This window comes from Aspergillus homomorphus (genome assembly GCF_003184865.1).
Source record: "Aspergillus homomorphus CBS 101889 unplaced genomic scaffold BO97scaffold_77, whole genome shotgun sequence".
NCBI lineage: Eukaryota > Fungi > Ascomycota > Eurotiomycetes > Eurotiales > Aspergillaceae > Aspergillus > Aspergillus homomorphus.
Genome location: NW_020291963.1, coordinates 17,290 through 40,809, shown reverse-complemented (window position 1 = coordinate 40,809; position 23,520 = coordinate 17,290). Strand labels below are relative to the sequence as shown.

The window sequence follows — 23,520 nt, the reverse complement described above, 5'->3', positions numbered from 1 at the left end:
TAGAGGAAGCCTGTGGTGTGATCAGTGGACATATCATGGGTGGAAAAGTGGAGGTGGAAGTGGTGGAAGTGGTGGAAATGATGCTGGTGAGGAGTTGTTCGGAAAGGTAAGGAAGAAAGGCGGAGGACAAACCAGTAGAAGGAAAGGCGGTATTCTAGTGGGAGTTGTGGTGGTGTCACTGGATCGCTTCGGCCGGAAGAGCGGAAGTGCGCCCCTTCAGCCGGTAAGCGAGACAAGGGAATTGCTGCTGCAAACCCGGAGAGATAGAAAGTAGAGTCAAGGCCAGCAATTGGCCCTGAATTGACAGGTTTATAGTCAAGATGTGATGGGCAGGTGGGAAGGCTAAAAGGAGGGTGAAGCAGAGGACAGATCAGGCAGAGAAGAGCGACCGAGGAAGAAGAAGAATGGAGGAGGAAAAGGGAATGACTGGAGGAGGGGGAATCACAGAGGGAAAAATGAACGATCGGATCAGATTAGATTATCGTGCGCGTTCACCGACTTCGGAGTGGCAGTGGATCCGACCCTCGTTGCCTGTCCTCATTCGTCCGTCCCGTGGTAGAACGCGGGTTATCAATCAATCAATTCTCCAACCCGGGACGAGGTTGGGGTTTAGGGTATGGATTGCTGGATGGAGCTCGAATGCTGAGTGAGTTTATCTCATAGTCTCTTTGGAGAGTTTGATGCTGCTGTCCACGCTTTTCAGTAGGGCTGACTTATGTAGCTACCTTCAAGCGCCTTTTATTATTGACAGCTGTGTCAGTGAGCTGAAAATACTCTATTTACAATGCCGAAAGATCAAAAGCGCGAACTCCTGCACCTCAATGGCACTCTACTTCACTGACAGAATCATGACTACCATGACTCAATAATTATCCATGGTCGACACAAATTCTCTCATCTCACCAGCACCACCTGTGTGGGTACAGTACATGAGTCTTTTTCGCCTTGGCCACAATCCCGTTGGTCAATGGTTTCTTCCCAAAGTTTTATCCGCGATGAACGCGGGCATCCGGGATGAGATGGAGACAGAAGTGATTTTTCTCCTCCGCCAAGTGTTTTAGCATCTAGCAAGGGGCGAACCCCCCAATTCCAGGCTCGCCATTTGGTGCACTGGGTCTGACAAACACCCTCACGAAAGTCGGCGTAGAATCCGAGCTTGTGCCGGAAACAGTTCGGGCCAGGTTACCCTATTTATGAAGCGCGCATTGATTAGCCACGGAGGTCGGAGACTGAAGGCCAATAATGCCATCGCCGCTGGCGATTTCTGTTAGTAATAAAGCTCGCAAGGTCGTCCTCGGAAAGTTGCGACACAAGCTGGCGACCCATAAGGAGGGAATGAAAAGCCTCGGCACCACTTTATCCCCCCGTCGCCTGATCTTATCTGATCCCACTTTTCCTTTTCGGGAAATTCCATGCTAATCTGTGTCGTAATGTACGAACCAGAAACATTGATGATCAGTCTTGAGAAACGCCTCCCTTAACCTGGTTCAGCCTAGTCGAATGGAGAGGAGAGGAGGAAGTGGAGGAGCAAACTCTTCCCTTTATCAATCCAAGCCCTTGCATGCGTGGAGCTCCAGTCATCTCCGGATCCATCCCGACCTCAAATGCCGAAGAACGGAAACAAGTAGGCGACAAACGGGCCGATTCTGATCGGCTCTCTCCTGTAACTGAAATCTCAGTATGAGCATAGGCAGGGAACCGGGCATCTTTATATCTGGTGTGTAGAATGCGTTCGTGTTTGCGTGGCCCAGGGTGCTTGGACGCTGGTACTGTACTCTCGGAGTTGGCGTCATAGCACCAGCAAATAAATCCAACGTCTTGCATTTAGCCAAACTCTTTCAGAGCACGGCCGTGCCCTTCAGCAAGGATGGTGAGTCAAGAGTCCCCCGCCCCGATTCTCGCTCACTCGATTCGCTGCAGGCAATCAGCCCTTTCCTTTCCCCTCTCTGATCCGAGAATTCTCCTTTAGGTGGATCGTCGTATGAATGTGGCTTAGATTTCATTTCGACATTACAGTATACAATATAGATACATGAACCATCATTCTGAGGCTAAGGAACCTTGAATGCTGTCAAGACGCCACCGTTACTCATCAATCGTTACAATTCAACCAGAGTGGGTGCTCCTTCGGCGGGGGGAAATGAATGCTTGGTTTCGACAAACACCTTCTGGATGCCCTCTTCGCGACTGTTGAAGAGCTCGTACAGCTTGGCCATGTCATCCAGACGTACCCGGTGCGTGACCATATCCAGCGGGTTAATTTCTCCTTTGCGGATGAGCTCCAACAAATGCTTCCAGTATCTGTGGACCGGAGCCTGGCCATTTCCGATCAAGCGGATACCAGTCTGCATCAAAGCACCAATGTTGAAGTGGTTTGTCTGTTCAACACATCAGTAACAGTTGACTTCTAATCATTCAGTCCAATGGCGAGACTTACAAAGCCAGTATAAATTCCGGTAATACCGATCCGTCCAAAGGGTCGAACGGAAGTGATCATCTCGTTCAGCATCTCTGAGGTGTCAGTCTCCATTCCCAGGAGGACCTCGAAGTAGTGCGCCCATCCCTTGGCAAATTCTCCCGATGTACAATCCAACGCTACATCGGGGCCACCAGGAACGATCTTCTTCAATTGAGAGGTGATGGATTCCCCACGAGGCAGCTTGGTGAAGTCAATCGTTTCAATCTTGGGCATCTTGCTCTTGACAAAGTCCAAGCGCCATGATGCCTCGCCACCGTCGATGATGATTACTCGACTTGCGCCCTGCAGGAAACTGAAGTTGGCCACTGTTTGGCCAATCGGCCCGGCACCCCAAACAGCGACCACATCGCCCTTGTCGACACCGGTGTCGACAACGCAGTGATACGATGTGGCCAGGACGTCCGAGAGATAGAGACCCTTCTCATCAGGGACATCATCGGGAAGTGGCAGCAGGTTCTGATCTCCGTAGGGCACACGGACATACTCGGCTTGCCCGCCAGCAAAGCCACCCGTGAAATGGCTGTATCCGAACATGCCTATAAGGACTTGGATCAACACGCTGTCCGCGCCCACTGCACCACGGGGATACTGTTCACATCAAAGACTTACCTGCGGTTCGCTTTCCGTACATGGCATTAGTGACGGTGTTTTCGTTCGTCCGTTCACAAACGGAGGTCAGTTCCTTCTTGCAGTTCCTACATTGGCCGCAAGAGATGGGGAAAGACGCCACCACTCTATCTCCGACCTTGACGTTCTTCGCGCCGGGCCCGACACTCTCGACGACACCGCAGAACTCGTGGCCGAGCACGTCGCCTTTCTCCAGCTGGGGAATGACACCTGTGGAGAACTGAGTCAGGCTTGCTGTTGGATGATTTACAAACAAGACATGGGACGGTACCATGATAGAGGTGAAGGTCGCTTCCACAGATCGTACTACCGGTGATCTTAACGATCACATCTTCCTCGTCGATAACCCTTGGCTTAGGCATTTCCACTGTAAGTTTGTCAGAAGAGGTTGCCAGCCTCACCACATTAATGAAGACCTACCAACTTCGACCGTGTTCTTTCCCTGCCAGATGGTAGCCTTGATCTTCTCTCCAGTGTCTTGTCCAGCCTCCCCCTTGGCGTAGTTGCTCACGTCGGTGGTGACGGTGGCATTGCCACTGTGTCCGACCATCTTCTCGACGAAGTTAGCAGCCTGGGTTGCTGCCATTATTACAGATCAGTTATCAATAGACCCTCTGAGCTATGAGTGTAAATGAGTATGTATGTATGTGCAAAGTGAATTAGAATTGCGTTATCATCGTGGGACATTGTTGCGGTAATAAATCCACGGCGATCTGGCCGCCTGCGGCTGACATCACAGTGAGGTCGTCGTTTTCTTTCTCCTCAAACCCGGTTCCATGGGAATTAATTCCCCAGAGTATAGTAGATTGACGTCCTTATCGATTGGCGATATTGCTCTAGAATGATTACCAATTCATGGACAAGAGTCAATCGAGCTGTGAACTGCCATGACGTCATCCATCTTCAATTCCTCCGCATTCAATCAATCAATCAATCACCCACTGTTGTTCTTATCTTCAGTTGAATCTGCTACAATCTCCGGCAGTAATGAGAGCCCTCCTTTGAAACATAAATGCTACATCAAACAAGCAAACAACACAACTGTGCCTGCTGGCTGCTGTTCGGCCACGTCGGAAATCATTGATGGAATTCTTGCGGATCCACTTAACCACACCGGTTCTGTGTACAGAGTACAGACACAATGCATTCTGACTCCTCGACACATGACCGGTCACCGTGGCTTGTTTTGCTGAGCACTATTGCTGTGAAGCTCATTCGATTCGAACAGGTAGCATGATGCCTGCACACACCAGGGACTTGCGGTTGTTGCTAAGTTAAAAAAAAAAAAAAAGATGAGAGGCCTTCCCAAGCTCTTCCCCACATTGTCTCGGCGCTCGCTGTCTCATCAGCAACGTTTAGGCACGGCTATTTTGGTCGACTCGCTCGTCTTCCAAAACCTTACGTCGGCCATTGGATTTGTTTCCCACGGCCGTTTAGGTGTTTTACTGACCTAAGACACGTATCAGCGGGGTCCGATCTCTTCTAGCTCGCGTGGTGTCTGGTTCACTCGCAACAACCGCCATGGGACGTTTCGGAAACTTCCTGGATCGCGTCCAGCAACATGTCAAAGAGAAGTATGGACATCTTGCTTCTCCTGAGCCCGACAATCAGCCTCCAAGCTGGCCGAACAGTTCGTGGCCCGCCCAGGAGGCAGGCCCTGCTTATTACCCAGGTTAGTCGTCTATGTCCTGCATCTCTAGTCTCGGTTTCTTATCTTGTTGCTTGCCTTAGCGAGGCCGGCCGCCTCCGGAACTGGACCAAAGACCGTGTTCGCCCATTTCATCGTAAGCAATCCGGTTGGGAACAAGTAGTGCACAACTAACCCTACTACAGGTGGGATGCGCAGCTGCCATGACCCCCGAGGAGTGGGAGTCGGATATCATCGAGGCCAAGAAGTGCCATATTGATGGCTTTGCACTCAACATCGCTCCACAGGACAGCTACACCGACCATGTCCTTGAGAATGCCTACAGCGCTGCGGAAAGGATCGGGAATTTCACTCTATTCCTTTCCTTTGACTATGGCTCAGGAGGCCCGTGGCCCGTGGAGCGTGTCATTCACTACATCAACACCTTCCAGCGACGCAGCGCCCAGTATTTCTACCAAGGAAGGCCGTTGGTTTCCACCTTCATAGGCGTGTCGAATGCAGAGGACTGGATCGACATCAAACGGGCCACGAACTGCTTCTTCGTTCCAAGCTGGCCCGACTGCGGCCCTGCCGCGATCGTGGACCACCTCCACGTCGTCGATGGTGCCTTCAGCTGGGACGCATGGCCGATTGGCGCTGAGCAGAAAAGCACGGCCAGCGACGAACACTGGATGCAGTCCCTGGCTGGTCGACCGTACATGATGCCCGTCTCGCCTTGGTTCTATACGAATTTGCCTCAGTGGGATAAAAACTGGCTGTGGCGCGGCGATGATCTCTGGCATTATCGTTGGGAGCAGGTCATGAGATTACAACCCGCTTTCGTCCAGGTATGGTCAAGTCGCTAATCCTCGATTCGTCGGTGACTGATCTCCACCATCGCAGATTATCAGCTGGAATGATTACGGTGAGGCACACTATATCGGACCCATCCACGAGGCCGGCGTCCCCGATGGGGCAGGTCGCTATTGTTTTGGTCACCCGCACGATGCCTGGAGGGCGCTGCTACCGCATTACATAGACGCTTACCGGAACGGCGGGATGGTTGACCACAGCCGACCCCGAGACCATCTATCTTTTGAAGATAAGATCGTGTACTGGTACCGAGTGAATCCCAGTCACGCTGGTAGTGCCAACGGGACGACGGGCAACAACCCGGGCGTGGGCCAGGAGGAGTTGAGACCGGGCGATGTATCGCAGGATCGCGTATTTGTCAGCGCAATCGTGGGCAGCCCGAGTGAAATCCACATCCAGATTGGGGAAGGTGAGCCTGCTATCCTTGAAGCTCCGGGGGTGGGTGTGCACCACTGCTCGATTCCATTTGATGGACAAACAGGGGAGGTGAGAATTACGATTGTGCGCGACGAGCAGGTGATGGCCTCGGTAACTGGACCAGCCATCACAGAGGACTGCGAGGATGGCAATGTGAATTGGAATTGTTTTGTGGGATCGAGCGACTAGAGGGAGTGAATTGACGACAGGGCATATCGTGAGGATCGGATTGGGATATGGAGATATGGAGATATGGCTCCAGGCTGTAGATAAGGTGTGACACAAGTACAAGAGAGAATGATGGATAAGTTGTTGTGACAGGAGATTGTTTGCAATGAGCTATGATCGCCACTTTAAACAGCAATTAATCAGATACTATTGAAGGATGTGGAGAAGAAACCAAAGAAGGAAGAAGAGAGAGAAGATCTCCGCAGTCGGTCAAGCAGCTCAGCTCAGGTGATGCAAAGCAATGACCGGAGCTCCGCCTTTCCCTCCGCCTCTTTCTCCGCATCTCTGACTGACTCTTCCCCTCCCCTCCCCCAATCTGCAATTGTCCTTTCATCTTCCCTCTTTTCGACTTCCATCACTCTCCACAACCTCATCATACCTTAATTCACACTCCCGTACAAATCCATTCTCTCTAAAATGGCCAAGAAGAGCTTCGTTGAACTTCGAGAAGCCGCCCTGGCCCACCGTCCAGCCTCCTCCCAGACCGGGCCGTTCCCCGACCATGCCCGTCCTTCGCCAGCAAACACGATACCAGCCACTCCAGCAGCCTCCATCGACCCAGCCGCATACTCCAAGCCCTATTGTGACTTCATGACCGCCAACCCGACCATCTTCCACGCCGTTGACGCATTCACTGCACAGCTCGAAAGCAAAGGATACAAGCGCCTGCACGAGCGTGAATCCTGGACGAACAAGCTCGTGCGTGGCGGGAAATACTACTGCACTCGGAACTCGAGCGCCTTCATCGCCTTCTCAGTTGGCAAGGAATACAAGAGCGGAAATGGCGTGGCGATCGTGGCCGGTCACATCGACGCCCTCACCGCCAAGTTGAAGCCGGTGTCGAAGCTGCCCACCAAAGCCGGGTTTGTGCAGCTCGGCGTGGCGCCCTACGCAGGGGCCCTGAACGAGACCTGGTGGGATCGGGATCTCTCGATTGGCGGGCGGGTGCTCGTGCGCGACCCCAGCAGCGGCAAGATCGAGGCCAAGCTGGTGAAGCTCGACTGGCCGATCGCGCGGATCCCGACGCTGGCGCCGCACTTCGGCGCCCCTAGCCAGGGCCCCTTCAACAAGGAGACGCAAATGGTGCCCATCATCGGCGTCGACAACTCGGACCTCTTCTCCACCGCCTCCAACAGCCCGTCAGCCTTCCAAGCGGGCAGCTTTGCGGCGACGCAGCCCGAGAAGCTGGTCCGGGTGATCTCGCGCGAGCTCCAGATCCAGGACCCCCACACGATCGTCTCGTGGGAACTCGAGCTGTACGACAGCCAGCCGGCGCAGCTGGGCGGGCTGGAGAAGGACCTGATCTTCGCGGGCCGCATCGACGACAAGCTGTGCTGCTACGCGGCGCAGGAGGCGCTGCTCGCGTCGCCGGACAGCGCGTCGCCGGCCTCGATCAAGATGGTCGGCATGTTCGACGACGAGGAGATCGGCAGTCTGCTGCGGCAGGGCGCGCGCTCCAACTTCATGTCCAGCATCATCGAGCGCATTACCGAGGCCTTCGCCGCGGAAGCAGCCTTCGGCCCCAACCTCCTCGCGCAGACCGTCGCCAACAGCTTCCTCGTCTCCTCCGACGTCATCCACTCCGTCAACCCCAACTTCCTGAACGTCTACCTCGAGAACCACGCCCCGCGCCTCAACGTCGGCGTCGCCGTCTCCGCCGACTCCAACGGCCACATGACCACCGACAGCGTCAGCCACGGCTTCATGAAGCGCGTCGCCGACAAGTGCGGCGCCACCCTCCAGGTCTTCCAAATCCGCAACGACTCCCGCAGCGGCGGCACCATCGGCCCCATGACCAGCGCCCGCATCGGCATGCGCGCCATCGACATGGGCATCCCCCAACTCAGCATGCACAGCATCCGCGCCACCACCGGTAGTCTCGATCCCGGTTTAGGTGTCAAACTGTTCAAGGGCTTCTTCGATTACTTCGAGGAGGTGGATGCCGAGTTTGCGGACTTCTAGATCAAGCGTGTAGAGTAGAGGACGGATGGGGCCGAGCTTTGCTGATTGTGCGGAATCTTGCCTAGTCCTACCTCAATTTCTGGCTAGCGGTAGCAGTTACGGGTGCAGCCTAGAATATATATCACGATTAGACGCGGCGATAGAACGCTGTAAGTGTCGAATTAAATCACGCCCACGTCTACGATAGTAATGTTAGTACCAGGCTTTTTGACACGATCGACAAACTAGCTGAACGCGATCGTGAAGTTGCAACCTGATTCGGACCTCTTAGAGCTGGAACGTCAGGCTCTCATTATAGTCTTTTTTTTAAAAGGTGAACTAATCGTCCCCCAAGCCATCAGTACCTTATATCACAGCGTGTCATTATTCGAATGAAGCAACATGCATCCACTCCAGTCCCACAGAATGACTCATACCCATTATCACCCCAGTCATGTAAAGTATAACATAAGTAAAAAGTAAAGAAAATAATATATAAAGGAAAGAGAACAACACAAGGAAAGAACGGAGAGCACAGGACAACCGCGGTTGAAGTAAGAACATATCAACTAGAGTCGAGAAATGAGGGCTGGGGTATAGCGTTTCCTGTATATATATATATACTGAAAAGGAAAAGAAAAAGAAAAAGAAAAACAAAACAACCGTTGCTTCTTTTTTGTATCTTCGGCGTCCTCCGTGATATGGCACATGGGCACAACTCTCTCTCTCTCTCTCTCTCTCTCCCAACAGTCACTAAAAACCCAAAATGTTGCGCGTTCGGGGCGGTGTCGATGACGACGAACTATCGCCCCGTGGCTCTTCGCGGGCGAACGCCTCCTTCAGATCCTCGGCGGGATGGGTCTCACGGACCATGAGCTTGCCCTGGCCGTTGACGTCGTTGCCAGGGACTAGGGTCAGGTAGCGGTCGGCGTCGCCGGCGCAGTGGGCGTACTCGAGGTCGTCGAGGTGGGTGGTGATGGTCGTGGTCACCGTGGCACCCGTGCCGTTCCAGTAGGTGGGCGCCTGTCCGCCGGACAAGGGCGACGTGCCGTAGGCCTGGCGGCCGCCGCTGAGGGTGGAGAGAAGATGGGGCAGGATACGGGAGATGAGTGGGCGGAGGGTCGGAAGGCAGGCGCAGATGATGCCGGTGTTGCATTCGATGGCGGACCAGGATGCGGCGCCGACGTTGTCGTCTGTTGTGCTCGTGGGTTAGATGCGGGATTCCCTCTTTGCGGGGACTGGGTTGTACTCACAGGTTGGGTCGGAGGAGTCGGAGATCTTCTTGACAGCGACTAGGCGGCAGACGCTGGTAACACATACACTGCGAATGGCTCGTTAGCATTTAGAACTCTTGCTGGCCCTTGGCTGGCGGCAAGCTGACTCACAATCCACCAATTGCAAAAATCGAGATTAACGCAATCTTCTGCTTTTTCGGCAGTTCCAGAGCCAACAAGGCTGGGATTGGGATGACGAGGATCACCAGGTCAGTGGTGATGTGCATCGAGGCATTGGAGAACCATAGGCCTTCCGAGCTCAGACAGAACCCAGGAAGATTGGGATCCCAGAACTTGGTCACGGGCACGCAGTTGAGAAAAGCACTCAGAACAGCCCAGGTCCCGTAGGTGGCGAGCACAGCAATCATGGCCCAGCATATACGGCGCATACGTCTTGTTGGGAAGACACGAAAGTATTGCATGAGGATTGAGGCCTTGGCGCAGAGCAAGGCGGCATTGTAAAATGGGATGGTAAGCCAAAAGGCCTAGTATTATTAGGCGAAGGGTTAGTACCGTACATAGGCCAATTGCTTCTGGAGTGGAACCCCATACCTTCATCTGCGTTTCGAGAATAAGGGGCGGTATGTCTACCTGGCGCATACCCATCCCGTTCAGAGCCTCTACGATGAACAAGGCCATGAAGACAAATGACAATACCTGGGGAGTGGTCAGTCAAGTCTGAAGGAATTTGCATATGCAGAAGCTCTACTAAGATACGTACCAAGGCGATCAAGATCATCCAGTCATTAGGTTCCATGCGATTCATCAATAATCTTCGAGTATAGATGCGAGCGCTAACAAAGAGTGTTGCCAGCGTGGTGAAAACTACACTGACAGCGAGAGCCTGGGCCCCACGAGGAGACATGTATGATCCATCCGCTTCATGCTCGGAGCGTCCATGAAGGTAGTGGGTTTCTGTCATTGTTGTGTCCAGGACTGTCGCCCGATCAATGCGTCGGTGTCGTATCTTCCCACGGCCGATGACTCAAAACTATACGGGCCTCCGTATGCTTGTCTGAAAAGTTGAGACATATAAACCCTGGGGCCTAAGTGACCCCGATCAGCGACAAAGCAATATGTGGCATAACACTGAGGGGGGCTTGCTCACAGGGGAAGGAGGAGATGGTAGGGTTATAACTAGTTCTTGTCCTGCGGACCCATTAACGGTCAGAAAGTCGAGATGCAACACAGACCAGCAGACCAGCAGCATCATACCCGTGAAGATCTTCGCTCTTGTCCTAACCCTTCTCCGGATCTGCAGGCAAAAGCTAAGACATCATGGGGCGTGCAGAGAAGGAGGAAGGCAGAAAAAGCAAGCAAGGGAGAGGGCAATCAAGCAATTTTTGGAGAGAAGCCACACTAAACTTTTAGTTCGATAAGTAGAAATCAGTGGAGAGGTTCTTGGTTCCCCGTTGTCTCTTTTGGTGTTAGGATTGGATATTTGTTTGCCTTTCTGTGTGATATCGACCATTCTGGCTGCGACGCAGACTGCACTTAGGGTCGACGCACAGCAGAGGACCAAGCGACCAGATCCAGCCTTCTGGTGTCATTAATGATGGCAGTATCCACTGTCTATGGACACCAAATCCCCCGAGCCAGTCAATTGAGACGAAAAGTGGAGCTGCGCGATAGATCGCCGATATGTCCAAAAACTCTCCCTTTGGTTGGGCGCAGATGAGGAGTAGTCTATGCAGATGGTTTGATGTTTGCATAATCCATACGCACAATGCGTACGGAATAGACTACCTCGAGTCGGCGTCGTAAGTACCTGTGCTCCAGGCCGGACGAAGCCTTTTTACGATGTGTACTCCCAGTGCGCCCAAATTCTCTGGAGGGATGACAGATGCAGGCAGATCGTGGGTCCCAGATGGGTGCTTACGCTCCTGACACTGGAGCGGAGCTGTCAGTCCCCTTCCCCCCGGCGCAGAGCCCAGGAGGGCTGCAGCAGGGATGGTGTCCGGTCACCTTTCCAATGTCCAACAGGGAAGTGGTGCGACTGATTCGGTTTCCCTGGGGTTGGCATCTCTATATTCGCGCCCTAGCAAGGACACTTCTAGCTTCTGTCGTACAAGGCAGGGACTAGACATCTTTCCAACATGATGAACAGAGAGAGAGCAAGGGATACGAGTAGCCGCGAGACTTCTTTTGTGAAGGGAGAGAGGGGCGCAGTGGAGTAAACCTATAATCCCATTATCCAAATTGTACTTTGACTCTCCCTTTTTTTTTGTGGCAGCGGCGATCTGTCATTTCCCTCATCTCTGGGTCTGCACGGAGATGGGCCACATGTAATAACGGACCTGCAGGGGGGAGGAGGGGGGAAGGGGAGAACAAAGTACCGAACAATGGGTGCCTGTGTTGCTGTGTGTTGGTAAATCCAGTGCGACCCGTGAGATGACATGGAAATCCGTGGACGTCAAGAATGTGTGGTTGATTAATTAATTGCATAGGTTAGTTAATTGTCGCCATTGGACTGAAACGCCGATGGTAAATAAAGAAGTGATAGATCACATCCGCTAAAGCGCCCAAGCCTTCGGCCAGGGAAAAGAACCAACCAGCGCCGATTCCACTCATCATCAGATGGTTCTGTTGACTCATTGACATTCTTATCGCAATGTTGGGCCTCAAGACTAAACGATTGCTGGAAGGACAGGCCAATTGGCCACGACTAGGCGTCCTCAAGGGAAAACAAGCATGTTGTTTGGCATCTGCGGTGACAATCACAACCGTGACTGCAGCGATAGTCGCAAGTCAAACTGCATCAATTGGCTGATCGGTGCCTCCTTCTCCTGGATTGTTAGAAAGATGATCTTAACCGACTTCGAACGCCACGCCTGTTGGTATTGGAAGATTCGAACTCTGTCCGTCGATAGTAGAATTTCCGTTGGAATATCAAGACTTGCGGTTAGGCAATACGATGTGCCAGCCCTAAGCGCATTGTTTTGCTCCATAGGCGATAGCCAAGCACAGGGGCTCAGCCTGCTTTGAATTTCCACAACTACACCCAGTACTCCCGGTAACTATCTCGGCGCGAGTTATATCTACTCCGTACTTCAGCAATTCGTTTTCGAGTCTTTATGAAGCAGCGCTAGGCCCTGGCATACGGCCGTGCCGGGCTTTGTCAATGTCTCGCCCTGAATTTCTAATTGCATCAACATGGATCAGACATGAGGAGGTGAAACCCGGGCGCACACGTGAAGACTCCGTCGCCATGCGATAAGGTCGTGCTTGTTGACTTCTCCTCGCCAGATCGCAATCTGGGCTAGTCTAGCAGCCCAGCCTCTCGCAACAAGGACTAGAAAATTCCTCTCAGGCGACATCGGCACCTTATTCTGCATGAGGATGTTTGGCTCCAGAACAATGTGCGTTGCCTCAGGCCAACAAAATTTGAGACTATAGGGAAGGCTTGTATGATGTCTCTAGATCTTCAGTAGTCTCGACCAAATGCCAATACTCTCGTACCTGTCAGCATATCAGCTGCCATGCTGTCAGTCACCCTGCAGTCTATCATGGAAACCTGCATTAGTTCATCATATCAAACACCAGACAGACATGACTCCGTCCCAGGAACTCCGTCTCCGCCTCTCCAGCTCGCCACCTACTGTAACGTCCACCTGCACCTTGGTCCACAGCATGGCCACGACGGTCGCAGGAAGCGTACTTTGGTTCGTGCGCGCCATGCGAACATAGCCGGGCTGTATCAACTCCTTTGACTTCGAGCATTTTCGAATACGAGCCAGGCAGGCCCTTGCTCAATCGGAGAACTCCGTGCGTAATCGAACTATGTATGCAATCGTCGTGATTTTGGAGAACCTCGTGTGGTTTTTGCCTTAAGGCAAAGCCTCTTCTTATTTTCGTACACTGCGAATTATAGAAGTGGATTTCCTTCTTTGCGGTTGAGGCTGCCATGTGACATTTTCTGGAGCTGTCTCAAATGACAAGTCGAGGCATCTGGTCGAGTTGACCTGTCAAGACCATGTGATTTGGAATCGTTCCATCTGCGTAACCGGGAACTGGGGGAGCATCCGTGGCTGTCGTGGATGTGTCCGAGTCCCCTGAGACAATATACTTCAGACCAAATGACGCATTGTGTACGTCGAACAAGATACGTACGTCACGAAGGAGTTTCCTGTTCGAGGAGTTCGAAAAGAGTACGGAGTACGGAGTAGGAGATGAAGAGGGAGACGCTAAGATAAGGATAAGCGCACAGACCCAGCGGGAGAAATTCCCTCCATCCAATTTCCGTCTCCGACATCAACAACTTTTTTTTTTTTTTTTTGCAGTCAGAAAGCCTCCACATTGTTACCTATTTATCGGCAAGGTTCTTATCGGACACAGACGCCAAATATCCGATATACACATCGCCATCATGGCGGACGCAACTACCACCAGAACGCCTCCTAAGCCCGTCCACACGATCGTGCTCGATGCCGGCCCAATCCTTAAGAATACCCCGCCACTTTCGACCCTTCTCGCCCAAAGCGAAGAACTCCTCATTACTCCCTCAGTTGTGAACGAGATTCGGGATCCTGCGGCTCGCCAGCGTGTTGAAACTCTATATCTGCCCTTTCTGAAGCAGCGCACCCCGACTCCCAAGAGTGTTGCTGTGATTAGCGAGTTCGCCCGCAAGACTGGTGACCGGGCCGTGCTCAGTAGAACTGATCTGGAGGTTATCGCCCTCGCCTATGAAATCGAATGTGAGCGTAACGGCGGCGATTGGAGACTGCGCAGCGTACCGGGCCAGAAACAGGTGAACGGCAAGCCGCCTGCTTCGGTTGCGCAGGAGGACAAATCTGAGCAAGAAGCCGGCAAGCCTGCCGACGAGAAGGCTGAGGAGATCACAGAGAGCAAGAACACCGAGGCGGAAGCGGCGAGCACCGAAGTTGATGCTATCGCGGAGGGCCTGAAGGATGCGAAGCTGGAGGAATTGAACGTCGCAGAGAAGGAGCTTGAGACGGAGGTTGTCGTCGCAGAGAACGCGGAACTTCCAGCAGAAGATGAGGAGGAAGGCTCTGACGATGGCGACGATGACGATGGCTGGATTACGCCCTCGAACTTGAAGAAGCGGCAGGCCCGCGACGAAGCCAGCTCTGTGTCTGCGGCCCCCGAGCCAAAGGTCATGCAAGTCGCTACCATGACCACTGATTTCGCGGTATGTACTTTTCGACAAATTGAGACTTCACATATTGATGATACATACAGTGTCAAAATGTTCTACTCCAAATGAACCTCAATCTTCTCTCGACCACCACGCTGCAGCGCATTCGACACCTGAAGTCCTTCATCAAGCGCTGCCATGCTTGTTTCTCTACTACCAAGGATATGAACAAGCAATTCTGCCCGCGCTGTGGTAAGGATACCCTCACTCGGGTGTCTTGCACGACCAATTCAAACGGGCAGTTCACAATGCACCTGAAGAAGAACATGCAGTGGAACAACCGAGGAAACGTCTACAGCGTTCCTAAGCCAGTTCATGGCAGCTCCAACGGAAAGTGGAAGGGCGGCGGTGGCAAGGGTGGTTGGGGTACGGAGCTCATCTTCGCGGAGGATCAGAAGGAGTACAGTCGCGCCACTGTGGAGCAGAATCGCAGAATGCGTAAAGAGCACGACCTCATGGATGAGGATTATCTCCCCAGTATCCTCAGTGGCGAGCGTAATAGACATGGTCGCGTGCGTGTAGGAGCTGGCAGGAACGTGAACTCGAGAAAGCGGTAATGATGGTAACTGGATTCGCTGCTTTCTTTCTTCTCCTCTTTGCATCCATTTGGAATGGCGTCTGGCATAAAAGTTTGATGACCCTTCGGCTGTTTTCAAAGGGTCTTGACGACTACGGGATTATGATGGTGATTTGACTTTCGGTGGCTTGAGGTAGACATGCTACATGTACATGCACTACGCAATGGACATAGATGGAACAAATGCCTTTCCATTGGTAGATGGTAAATTATGACCGAGATAAATCACCAATAAATGGGCAGCAAGAATGATATTACTTTTCCCACATGTGAAATCATCGGACACCGCACAAACTGGAAAGATAAAAAGAAATGGTTTGATCATCCATTCAAAGACCATTGATAACCCCATTCGCCAATAAATGATTCAAAAGCACCGTGCGTATATCAAGCGACTATTGCCTCATCGTCTCGCCTTTTACAATTGAGCAGCCTCCTTCTCTGAAGTGGGGGATTAGCTTCGATCGTGCATGTGCGTCACGGGGTAGCTCGTACCAGGCTGCTGGGTGAGGAGAAGACCGTATCTCTTCTTGAGGGTGACACGGTGTCTAGATGCGAGAAGAAATGTCAGCACTTTTGAATATGGAAGAGTGTTGACCATCTTGGGTTCATGATATCCGAACGCACCTGGAGTACTTGTCATCGGGAGAGAATCTGGCAGGGTGGGCCGACTTGGTGGTGCGGCCATCGAGGACCTTCTTCAAGGTGTAGATCCTCTTGCCATCCTCGCCCAGGGTGTACTATCGCGCATGTGAGTTTCCAGCCTAACCGAGTGTCTTGTGGTGCACATGATAAGTTGTGCAAACATACCATAAGATGCATCCTAGAGTATAGTAGTTAGCACCAGCATTTGCAACGGCAGTCACTACATCGTCAACGGCAACGTACTTGAATGAATGATTGACAGCTGTGGTCGACTTGTTAAAGGCAAAAACGAGTGTCGTCGTGGGGTTAACGTTCAATTGCAAGAATAATCTCAACCGCTCGGCCGCTTGGGAATCGCAGGAAATTTTTGGGGCCGCAAAAAAGCTCAGCGCACGGACCCTGCTCACACCGCCCGCAGTTTTGGCTGAGTCAGCGTCACACTCTTAAAAGATCTCAAGCGAATTCTCACTGGGAAATTTTTCCTTTCTCTCCGTCTTTGAGTGTTGATTATTGACTTTTGTCTGCACAACACAGTTCTTGGGATGTGGGCAGTGAGGATAGGACCTCTATTGTGATGCTAATGTGCATCTGCTATATCATTTCACTATGATTTGATAAAGAGTCCTACTCTGGCTGCTATTTGACTCCCCAATTGGTGTAAATCCATTCGCGCAGACAACCAACCCAGATCTCAGGGAAGATTTCGGGTAAGCTCTGGCTAGCAAGCAGCCTTCGTCGATCTTGCAAGAGTTGGTCCGGGATTCTATTCATCTTCTTCGGTGATGATAACATACCTAAAAGCTTAGACAATGGCAACTTTGATTTCTTCGCTGTTGTCGATGAAGGCTTATTTTGACTACAACGGTATCTGAGAAGAATATGAATAGCGTCCAGGGCACTCTTCAACCAGTCGAGGATCACGGCTGTACTGTCTCGTAATTGAAGAGTTGCCTGCTGACTCTTCATCAGTAGTTAGAACTATCGAGGTCTATCAATTTAATCTATTCACTATGGCTCCCTCATCTTCTGTTTCTAAATCTTCGCAAGAGGCTAGCTCTGTCTCTGCTAGTCCAAGCAGCGAGTCTTTCCAGAAAACTGCATCAACGCCTGCTCGTCGTTCGCGGCCACCGCGGCCCAACTACAGGCATATTCATCGCTTCCCTTTCCCTGTCGACGTCCATCCTTTGCCGCCTTTGATACCCCACAACCCACTGTCGATCGTTAGTGTGTTGCTGTCCTACTTGACGTACCTTATCGCACCGCCCCAGCAGCATGTCTACCCGGCCTATTTTGACTCAGCAACCTCATCTGTCCATGTCACGGATCCGAAGGCCATCCGAGCTCTCTGGGAGATGGGCTTCTTCGGCAAGGGCAATCTTAGTCGAAGTGAACCGAGCTGGTTGGAGCGAGAGAAGAAACGGCGTGGATTGCTCGGTGGCACGACCAGCGAAGAGGTTACCCGACAGCGCCGGACAGAACGCCGCGAGTTGAAGATGGAGCGTGCCCGCATGGAGAAGCTAGCCATTCAAGAACGACTGAAGTCCGAAGCAGCTGCCCGGGAAAGCTCTGATTCGTTTGTCGAGCAGCCCTCGCAATCATCGTCCACGGACGCTTCAACAGAGAAATTCTCCCTAAGAAAAGCGAAAGAAGCGAAGCTGTTGGGTACGCAGCGCGCGGTCACAGAGAACGGGGAGGCCCGCCCTGCTGGCACCCCCGGAAAACAGACACCGAACGGTAACGGCAAGACTGTTCGATTTTCCCCGGTAGTAGAGGCCAAAGAATTTATTTCTGATTCGGCTATCCTGCAGCTGCCTGAGGTGATAGCAGAGGAAGGCAGAGCTAGCCGAGAAGGGGAGCCAAGCTTGGAAAATGAAGAACACCTTCACTTGTCGAACGAGGAAGCCTTCTTTCTCGCCTATGGCCTTGGTGCATTGACAATCTGGGATGATACACGGAAAGCAGTTATCCCGTCCTCAGCTTTACTTCCATTGTTCTGTCACCATTCAAAATTCCCCTCCCGGGACCCATCTACGGGCTTGAAACCTGACGACACATTTTTAATATCTTATGTCGTTTACCACCATTTCCGGTCGCTAGGATGGGTGGTGCGATCTGGCGTGAAGTTTGGAGTGGATTATCTTCTTTACAACCGTGGCCCGGTCTTCTCCCACGCTGAGTTTGCGGTCGTGGTCATTCCATCCTATGTCAACCCGTACTGGTCAGAGACGAAGGAGCGCCGGACACACTGTGCTAAGCAGGTGTCGCGTAGCTGGTGGTGGCTGCACTGTGTCAACCGTGTTCAGGCACAGGTGAAGAAGAGTTTGGTGGTATGCTATGTCGAAGTGCCACCACCAGTGTCCTACGATCTGGACGTGCCTTTAGAGACTGATATCGGGGAAATGCTTGGTCGATATCAAGTTCGAGAGATGGTGGTGCGCAGATGGGTGCCCAACCGGACCCGTGACTGAATATGTCTCTTTCTTCGTCTCATATCATCAGTGGGCGATGATCTGTTGTTGGAATAAACACCTTGTAAAAACTCCAATTGGCCATCGCGGTGTGTTCACAAGGCTGTATATGTGTACGATATCCCGATATGATCAAAACAATGCTTCTCCCTGTCACCATATTTTCGTTCAACCACATACTTGTACGTGCCAGCTGGAGAGCGTAGTCTAGACCTAGAGCGGTAATATGGGTTTATATCACGTGATACACGCGTCTCGCGTTTTGTGGTTCCGACAGGCACTCGTTTGCACTGCACGACATTGAACTTGTCCGGTCGTTGCTACAGCCCCAGGGTAACTGTTCCTTATCCGGGCTGTGGGAGCGATGTAATCTATCTCCTTCAAAGGTTTAGATCTAACGGAGTGATACAGACCATGGAGACGCAAGAGGACAGCATCGACATCGCGAGGCTGCAACGCGTCGCGCTGGGCCAGGTGAGTGATCGCTTCAGTGGCGGCGGCATCTCTTTCGACATCGGACTGATCCCGTCAATCTCTACTCCCTGTACAGGAATCAGTACTGTCCCAACATCTGGCGGAGGTGTCTATATATCCTGATCAAAGTGATGGTGGGCCTCTACCTCAGCAACATCAGCCGGTCGATCAAGAAGAAGGTGCTCAGAAATCACCCGAACATGTGGCAGCGAGTTCGTCATCGTTTTTAGCACAGCAGGGCGCGATTATGAACCCACCAAATCCATCATCTCTCGACAAAAGCCCAAACAGCCACGCGGCAATTCAACTGGACAAAATGGGCTCCGTGGAAACGCTCCCTGCGGATACTCAGGTGATCTCCCAGCGGGTTTATGATGAGATCATTCGCAAAAACCAGGAGGCAGACCACAAGATGGGCCCCGACAGCAACTACGGAGATCAAGCTACACTTCTGACCCTCCATGAGGGAGACAGCGGTCATATTGATCTTTTGGCTGGGTATGAAAATGTCAATACGGAAGTGATCAATCCCGATGATCATGAGGATCGAAGCAGCTCTAAGCTTGGGGATTCATCGCCCGCACAATATCAACCAGATTTGTTTCCCGAATCGCAACGTTTCGTGATGAAGACCCCTGCAACAGCCGTCAAGCGGGCTCATTCGGATGGCCTTGCTAACATCTCTCCCACCGTCTCACGGAATCCTCTCGCCACGGATGTTGGATCTAGCGGTGGAATCATGGCTCTGAGCCAAGTGTTCAAGGCTACTCAGGCACCATCCTCCCCTCTAGTCAATCGACAACCCCATTCTGACCTCGTATCGGATCGGCCGTCACCCAATATCCCTATCCAGAAAACTCCACTTGCCCCGAATTTGTCTTCTCCGTACAATCACATGGCGGCAACATTTCCGCGAGATTCTTCGGGACACAAACTCAACTACATTTCAATGCAGGAATCTCAGGCAAACCGGGATAGAACGTTAAATGAGCGAATGACGCGTTCGGCGGACCATGTCTTCTCGGGCGACCATAGTGATGACGATTTCGACAAGGAGCCTAGCTTTGTTGAACGGATGAGGCGTCGGCGCATAATTGAGAAGGAGGCTGCGGCTCAGTTTGCAGGTTTGACGGCACCTGCACGGTCAGATAGTGGTCACAGTAGACAAGTTAGCAAGGGCACGTTGTCGCCATCGGAGGATTCGGGTCTGCAAGTTTGGAACGACGAATCTGCGGCAGGGATTGATGAGGAGCATGAGCATGAATCGGCTGCAGCTTCTATCGTTCCGCAGCCGGAAGGAACGAGCGACGATGAGACTGAACGAGAGCCAGAAGACAACAGGGGCCAATCCATCCCAAAATCTACTGAGCATATTTCGGCGACAGAGGAAGACAAAGAAAACTGCCTTGATGTATCAGGAACTCCAATAATTGCCACTACTAGTGCACATGATCGTCTTTCGCAGGCCCTCGCCTTTGATGGTGGTAGATCGCCCGGTCACGGAAGCCCAGAGAAGCAGCCACATCGGGCACATCTAATTCGCAACATCGCACCGGCAGAACAACCGCAAGAATTTGGCAGGTCGTCACAAGTGTCAATCGTGAAAGATTCTCAGCGTTCTCCTAGGCAGAGGGAAGCCGACGAAGACATGGAGACGAATCGCAGCCGAAGAACGTCACGTTGTCCAGACTCTCAGGCCCAGATAGAGCCTACATCGGACATCGAAAGAATTGTTTCCTCACCCACAAAGCAATCGCGCATGCGCTCTTCTCCCCCTGCGGAATCGCGGCGTACTGGGCTGTCATCCGAGTTGGGTGAGGGCCAGGGCATCAATCTATGCGAAATCAATTCAGGCAGCCCCCATTGCTCTCCCACCCCGCGAGCCACCCAGGCTCCAGAGAAGAAGTTGGTAGAGTCCAGTAGCACGATCTCTCAGCAGCCCGGAGTCGAAGGTGACAAACCTTCTTCAACACATGATATTCGAGGTAAATCGTCGTCAATGCCCTCTCGCGTCGCTGAAACGCCGGTTCCTCCTATGGGTTATGCGGATGCAGTACCAATGACCAGTATCCCGGAAACTAGTCCCAGTCGGTCGGAAAACCAAGGATGGTCTAACGACATGAACAACAACGACACAGCAGATCAGGATACTGATGATGATTTGCCGCCTGCCTATCACACTGCGCTTGAGCGGGCGTCACACCCGCATCAAGCATTCTTGAACAGCTCCTCACCCTTGAAACAATCTCCAGTCCCAAACTCCAGGATCCTTTCGAGCCCGAGTGGAAGAACACGAAGGGCACTCACTGAAATTGCTGCTGATGCTTCACCGCAAGGAGGAACTGGAGCTTTCAACCTAGACATTGATATTTTGTCAGCCGACGACCGAGAGTTCAGATCTGCAGTTGCCATGTCTCCTGTTCCACCGAGAAAGAAACGCCGAGGCAACGGCGGGCAGAGTGTGTACGCTTCTGATCCTGTCCAGCCAATGACTCCTCGCTCAAACCATCAGTTCGGACCTGCTGCACCATTACCTCAAGGTCTTGTTGAATCAGTAACAACCACGACCGTGCCGGCGATGCAGCTTGACATGCAATCCAAGTTGCAGCAAGGATCCACGCAAAACAAGATAGCTACAGGGTACCAGAGACGTTTCAAACCTTCTCGGAGGACCGGGAGTATTTGGGACATGGACGATTCTCCTCCGCGAAGCCTTGTCCCGCGTAGAGACAGGGACAGGCCACGGTTTCCGCCTCGGTCTCGACTCTTAGGTCGTCGAAAGTCCACAGAAGCTGAACCGTGCGAGACGCTGAGCCAGGAGCAGCCGAGGGCCGTGCAGCAGCGTCAACTAGTCAGCCCTGTACCTGAGGAACCACGCAGTGATATCACGATTCAGGATCCAATAGATACGTCGATCGCGGAGAGTCCTGCTACCGAGATTTCGCCTATGGTTGAGCCGCTCATCCCCCCAGTGGCTGAAAATGTCCCAATTGCAGTCAATCAAGTCTTCGCTGCTTGGAGTGGGACCAAGCGTGCATACTACCCGGCAACGTGCTTTGGCAAGCCGTTTGGGACGTCACAATCTCGGTATCGGGTCAGATTTGAAGATAGCGCGCCCATAGACATTCCAGTGGGGGCTGTTAAGAGACTGGAACTTCGTCCCGGCGATGCCGTCAAAGTGGACATGCCCAACGTGCCTAAGGTCACTCACGTTATTAGGAGCCTTGTTCGTAAGCTGAGCATCGACGACATTGAACAGGGTGCTGCGAACGGGATTATTCCCGTAACTGATATTTATGGCTATTCGGCCGTTATGGTAGGCCCTAAGCAGCGCAAGAGTCTTCCGAACCCCGGCCTAGTCGTGACCGACAGCCTCATTGAAGTGCCGATCTCACGAATTTACCTTGACACGATCTTGTGGAATCAACTCAAAGATCGCACCTTTACCTACCTCTCCGAACCTGTTTTTGCTGAGCGCGGTGCTCCGACGCCCTTGGAGGGCTTTTCCACGCCCATCTCCTCCCCTGGTTCGCGCCTCTCGCGCAGCATCCGTCTCTCGAATGGGTTGTTCGCCGGAATGGTCTTCGCTGTCTCATTCGGTGACAACAACGATGCTAAGACACGCGTCGTGAAAATGATACTCGAAAATGACGGCCGCATCCTCGAAGATGGATTTAATGAGCTTTTCGATCTACCGCTGAATGCCCCCATTGCCACACCCACCAAGCAATCAGCCCCCAAGTCAGATACACAGCGTGATCTTCTTCAGCTCAGCAGCAGCGCCGCGGACGTCGGATTTACCTGCCTGATTGCAGACAGACACTCTCGCCGATCAAAGTACATGCAAGCTCTAGCTCTTAACCTCCCTTGTCTTTCAGACCGCTGGATTGAAGATTGCGTTGCGCGGGGACGCATTGTCGATTGGGAAATATACCTCCTTCCCGCCGGCGAATCAACCTATTTGAACGGAGCAACCAAGTCACGGATTCTAACCCCATACTCCGCCACCGAGGCACGGCTGTCGGAGACTATCGCCAGGCGACCCAACCTCTTGAACGGGCAGTCCGTTCTCCTAGTCACAGGACGCAGTGGACGACTCGACGAAGAACGACGCAAGGCGTACCTCTTCCTGACATATGCGCTCGGGGCGTCGCGGATTGAGCGTGTCTCAGACTTGAATTCTGCCCGAGCCATCCTCAATGCACAGGCCAGAGACGGGCAACGCGTCAGCCGCAACTGGGACTGGGTCTACATTGACGATGATGACAAAGCGTCTGCAAAAGCCATGACTTTGAGCTCGTCAGCGGCGTCTGGCTCTGGTTCGAGGAAGCGAAAGCGAACCAAGCTCGTGGAGTCAGTGACCGGCGATGACCTGGGGTTGACTTCGAATGTCAGGATTGTTGGCAATGAATTTGTCTGCCAGAGTTTGATTCTGGGTCGATTGTTCGACCAGTGAACTCACGGAACCCGTATTAAGTTTGGGCCGTGTCTTTCCAGCAGCATTTGGCTATTTGCTGTTTTTCACAGAAGGAAAATATGGATTTGGAGATCTGGTTTGGCGTGTTTGGGGTCTTTAATTTTCGGGCTCATGATTGACTTTCTTTCGGAAAATTGTTGGACGTATGTTCGATGTATTAAGCGCATATACCCTTCCTTTGAGACTTCAGTTGCGCAGCTCACTATGTCTAGGAGCCACAATAGTGGCCATTATGAAAATTGAACTGGAATACATTGA

The 23,520-nt window shown here is 52.4% G+C and overlaps 7 protein-coding genes across 7 annotated transcripts; 4 read left to right on the top strand and 3 right to left on the bottom strand.

Annotated features, from left to right (window-relative positions):
- Positions 1-2,099: 2,099 nt before the first annotated feature.
- BO97DRAFT_357504 (zinc-dependent alcohol dehydrogenase) lies at positions 2,100-3,692 on the bottom strand (the record flags this gene model as incomplete). The annotated part of the gene is made up of 5 exons (XM_025692211.1): positions 2,100-2,378; positions 2,438-3,015; positions 3,089-3,316; positions 3,378-3,473; positions 3,527-3,692. 5 exons carry the CDS (start codon positions 3,690-3,692, stop codon positions 2,100-2,102), a joined length of 1,347 nt encoding a protein of 448 aa, XP_025546147.1.
- A 666-nt stretch (positions 3,693-4,358) lies between these two features.
- Positions 4,359-6,402, top strand: BO97DRAFT_400954 (glycoside hydrolase family 71 protein). Its single transcript, XM_025694314.1, has 4 exons — positions 4,359-4,778; positions 4,838-4,890; positions 4,940-5,581; positions 5,637-6,402. Exons 1-4 carry the CDS (start codon positions 4,628-4,630, stop codon positions 6,210-6,212), a joined length of 1,422 nt encoding a protein of 473 aa, XP_025546146.1. The 5' UTR covers positions 4,359-4,627; the 3' UTR covers positions 6,213-6,402.
- Positions 6,403-6,578: 176 nt separating this feature from the next.
- Positions 6,579-8,491, top strand: BO97DRAFT_447185 (M18 family aminopeptidase). Its single transcript, XM_025698739.1, has 2 exons — positions 6,579-8,362; positions 8,416-8,491. The coding sequence occupies exon 1, from the start codon at positions 6,669-6,671 to the stop codon at positions 8,211-8,213; it is 1,545 nt and encodes a 514-aa protein (XP_025546145.1). The 5' UTR covers positions 6,579-6,668; the 3' UTR covers positions 8,214-8,362; positions 8,416-8,491.
- Positions 8,492-8,850: 359 nt separating this feature from the next.
- On the bottom strand, positions 8,851-10,704 carry BO97DRAFT_269482 (uncharacterized protein). Its single transcript, XM_025690975.1, has 7 exons — positions 10,682-10,704; positions 10,575-10,615; positions 10,188-10,512; positions 10,019-10,123; positions 9,578-9,951; positions 9,446-9,513; positions 8,851-9,385 (listed from the first exon to the last, which is right to left on the bottom strand). Exons 3-7 carry the CDS (start codon positions 10,386-10,388, stop codon positions 8,946-8,948), a joined length of 1,188 nt encoding a protein of 395 aa, XP_025546144.1. The 5' UTR covers positions 10,389-10,512; positions 10,575-10,615; positions 10,682-10,704; the 3' UTR covers positions 8,851-8,945.
- A 3,009-nt stretch (positions 10,705-13,713) lies between these two features.
- Positions 13,714-15,570, top strand: BO97DRAFT_269449 (rRNA-binding endoribonuclease). The gene is made up of 2 exons (XM_025690974.1): positions 13,714-14,615; positions 14,666-15,570. Exons 1-2 carry the CDS (start codon positions 13,833-13,835, stop codon positions 15,176-15,178), a joined length of 1,296 nt encoding a protein of 431 aa, XP_025546143.1. The 5' UTR covers positions 13,714-13,832; the 3' UTR covers positions 15,179-15,570.
- On the bottom strand, positions 15,347-16,183 carry BO97DRAFT_379365 (H/ACA ribonucleoprotein complex subunit NOP10). The gene is made up of 5 exons (XM_025693163.1): positions 16,087-16,183; positions 16,009-16,021; positions 15,826-15,938; positions 15,694-15,746; positions 15,347-15,639 (listed from the first exon to the last, which is right to left on the bottom strand). The coding sequence occupies exons 2-5, from the start codon at positions 16,018-16,020 to the stop codon at positions 15,617-15,619; spliced, it is 201 nt and encodes a 66-aa protein (XP_025546142.1). The 5' UTR covers position 16,021; positions 16,087-16,183; the 3' UTR covers positions 15,347-15,616.
- A 670-nt stretch (positions 16,184-16,853) lies between these two features.
- BO97DRAFT_438760 (uncharacterized protein) lies at positions 16,854-23,241 on the top strand (the record flags this gene model as incomplete). The annotated part of the gene is made up of 11 exons (XM_025697931.1): positions 16,854-17,577; positions 17,668-18,275; positions 18,732-18,785; positions 18,892-19,990; positions 20,024-20,378; positions 20,412-20,599; positions 20,639-20,694; positions 20,725-21,325; positions 21,425-21,508; positions 21,557-23,199; positions 23,239-23,241. 11 exons carry the CDS (start codon positions 16,854-16,856, stop codon positions 23,239-23,241), a joined length of 5,415 nt encoding a protein of 1,804 aa, XP_025546141.1.
- Positions 23,242-23,520: the final 279 nt, after the last annotated feature.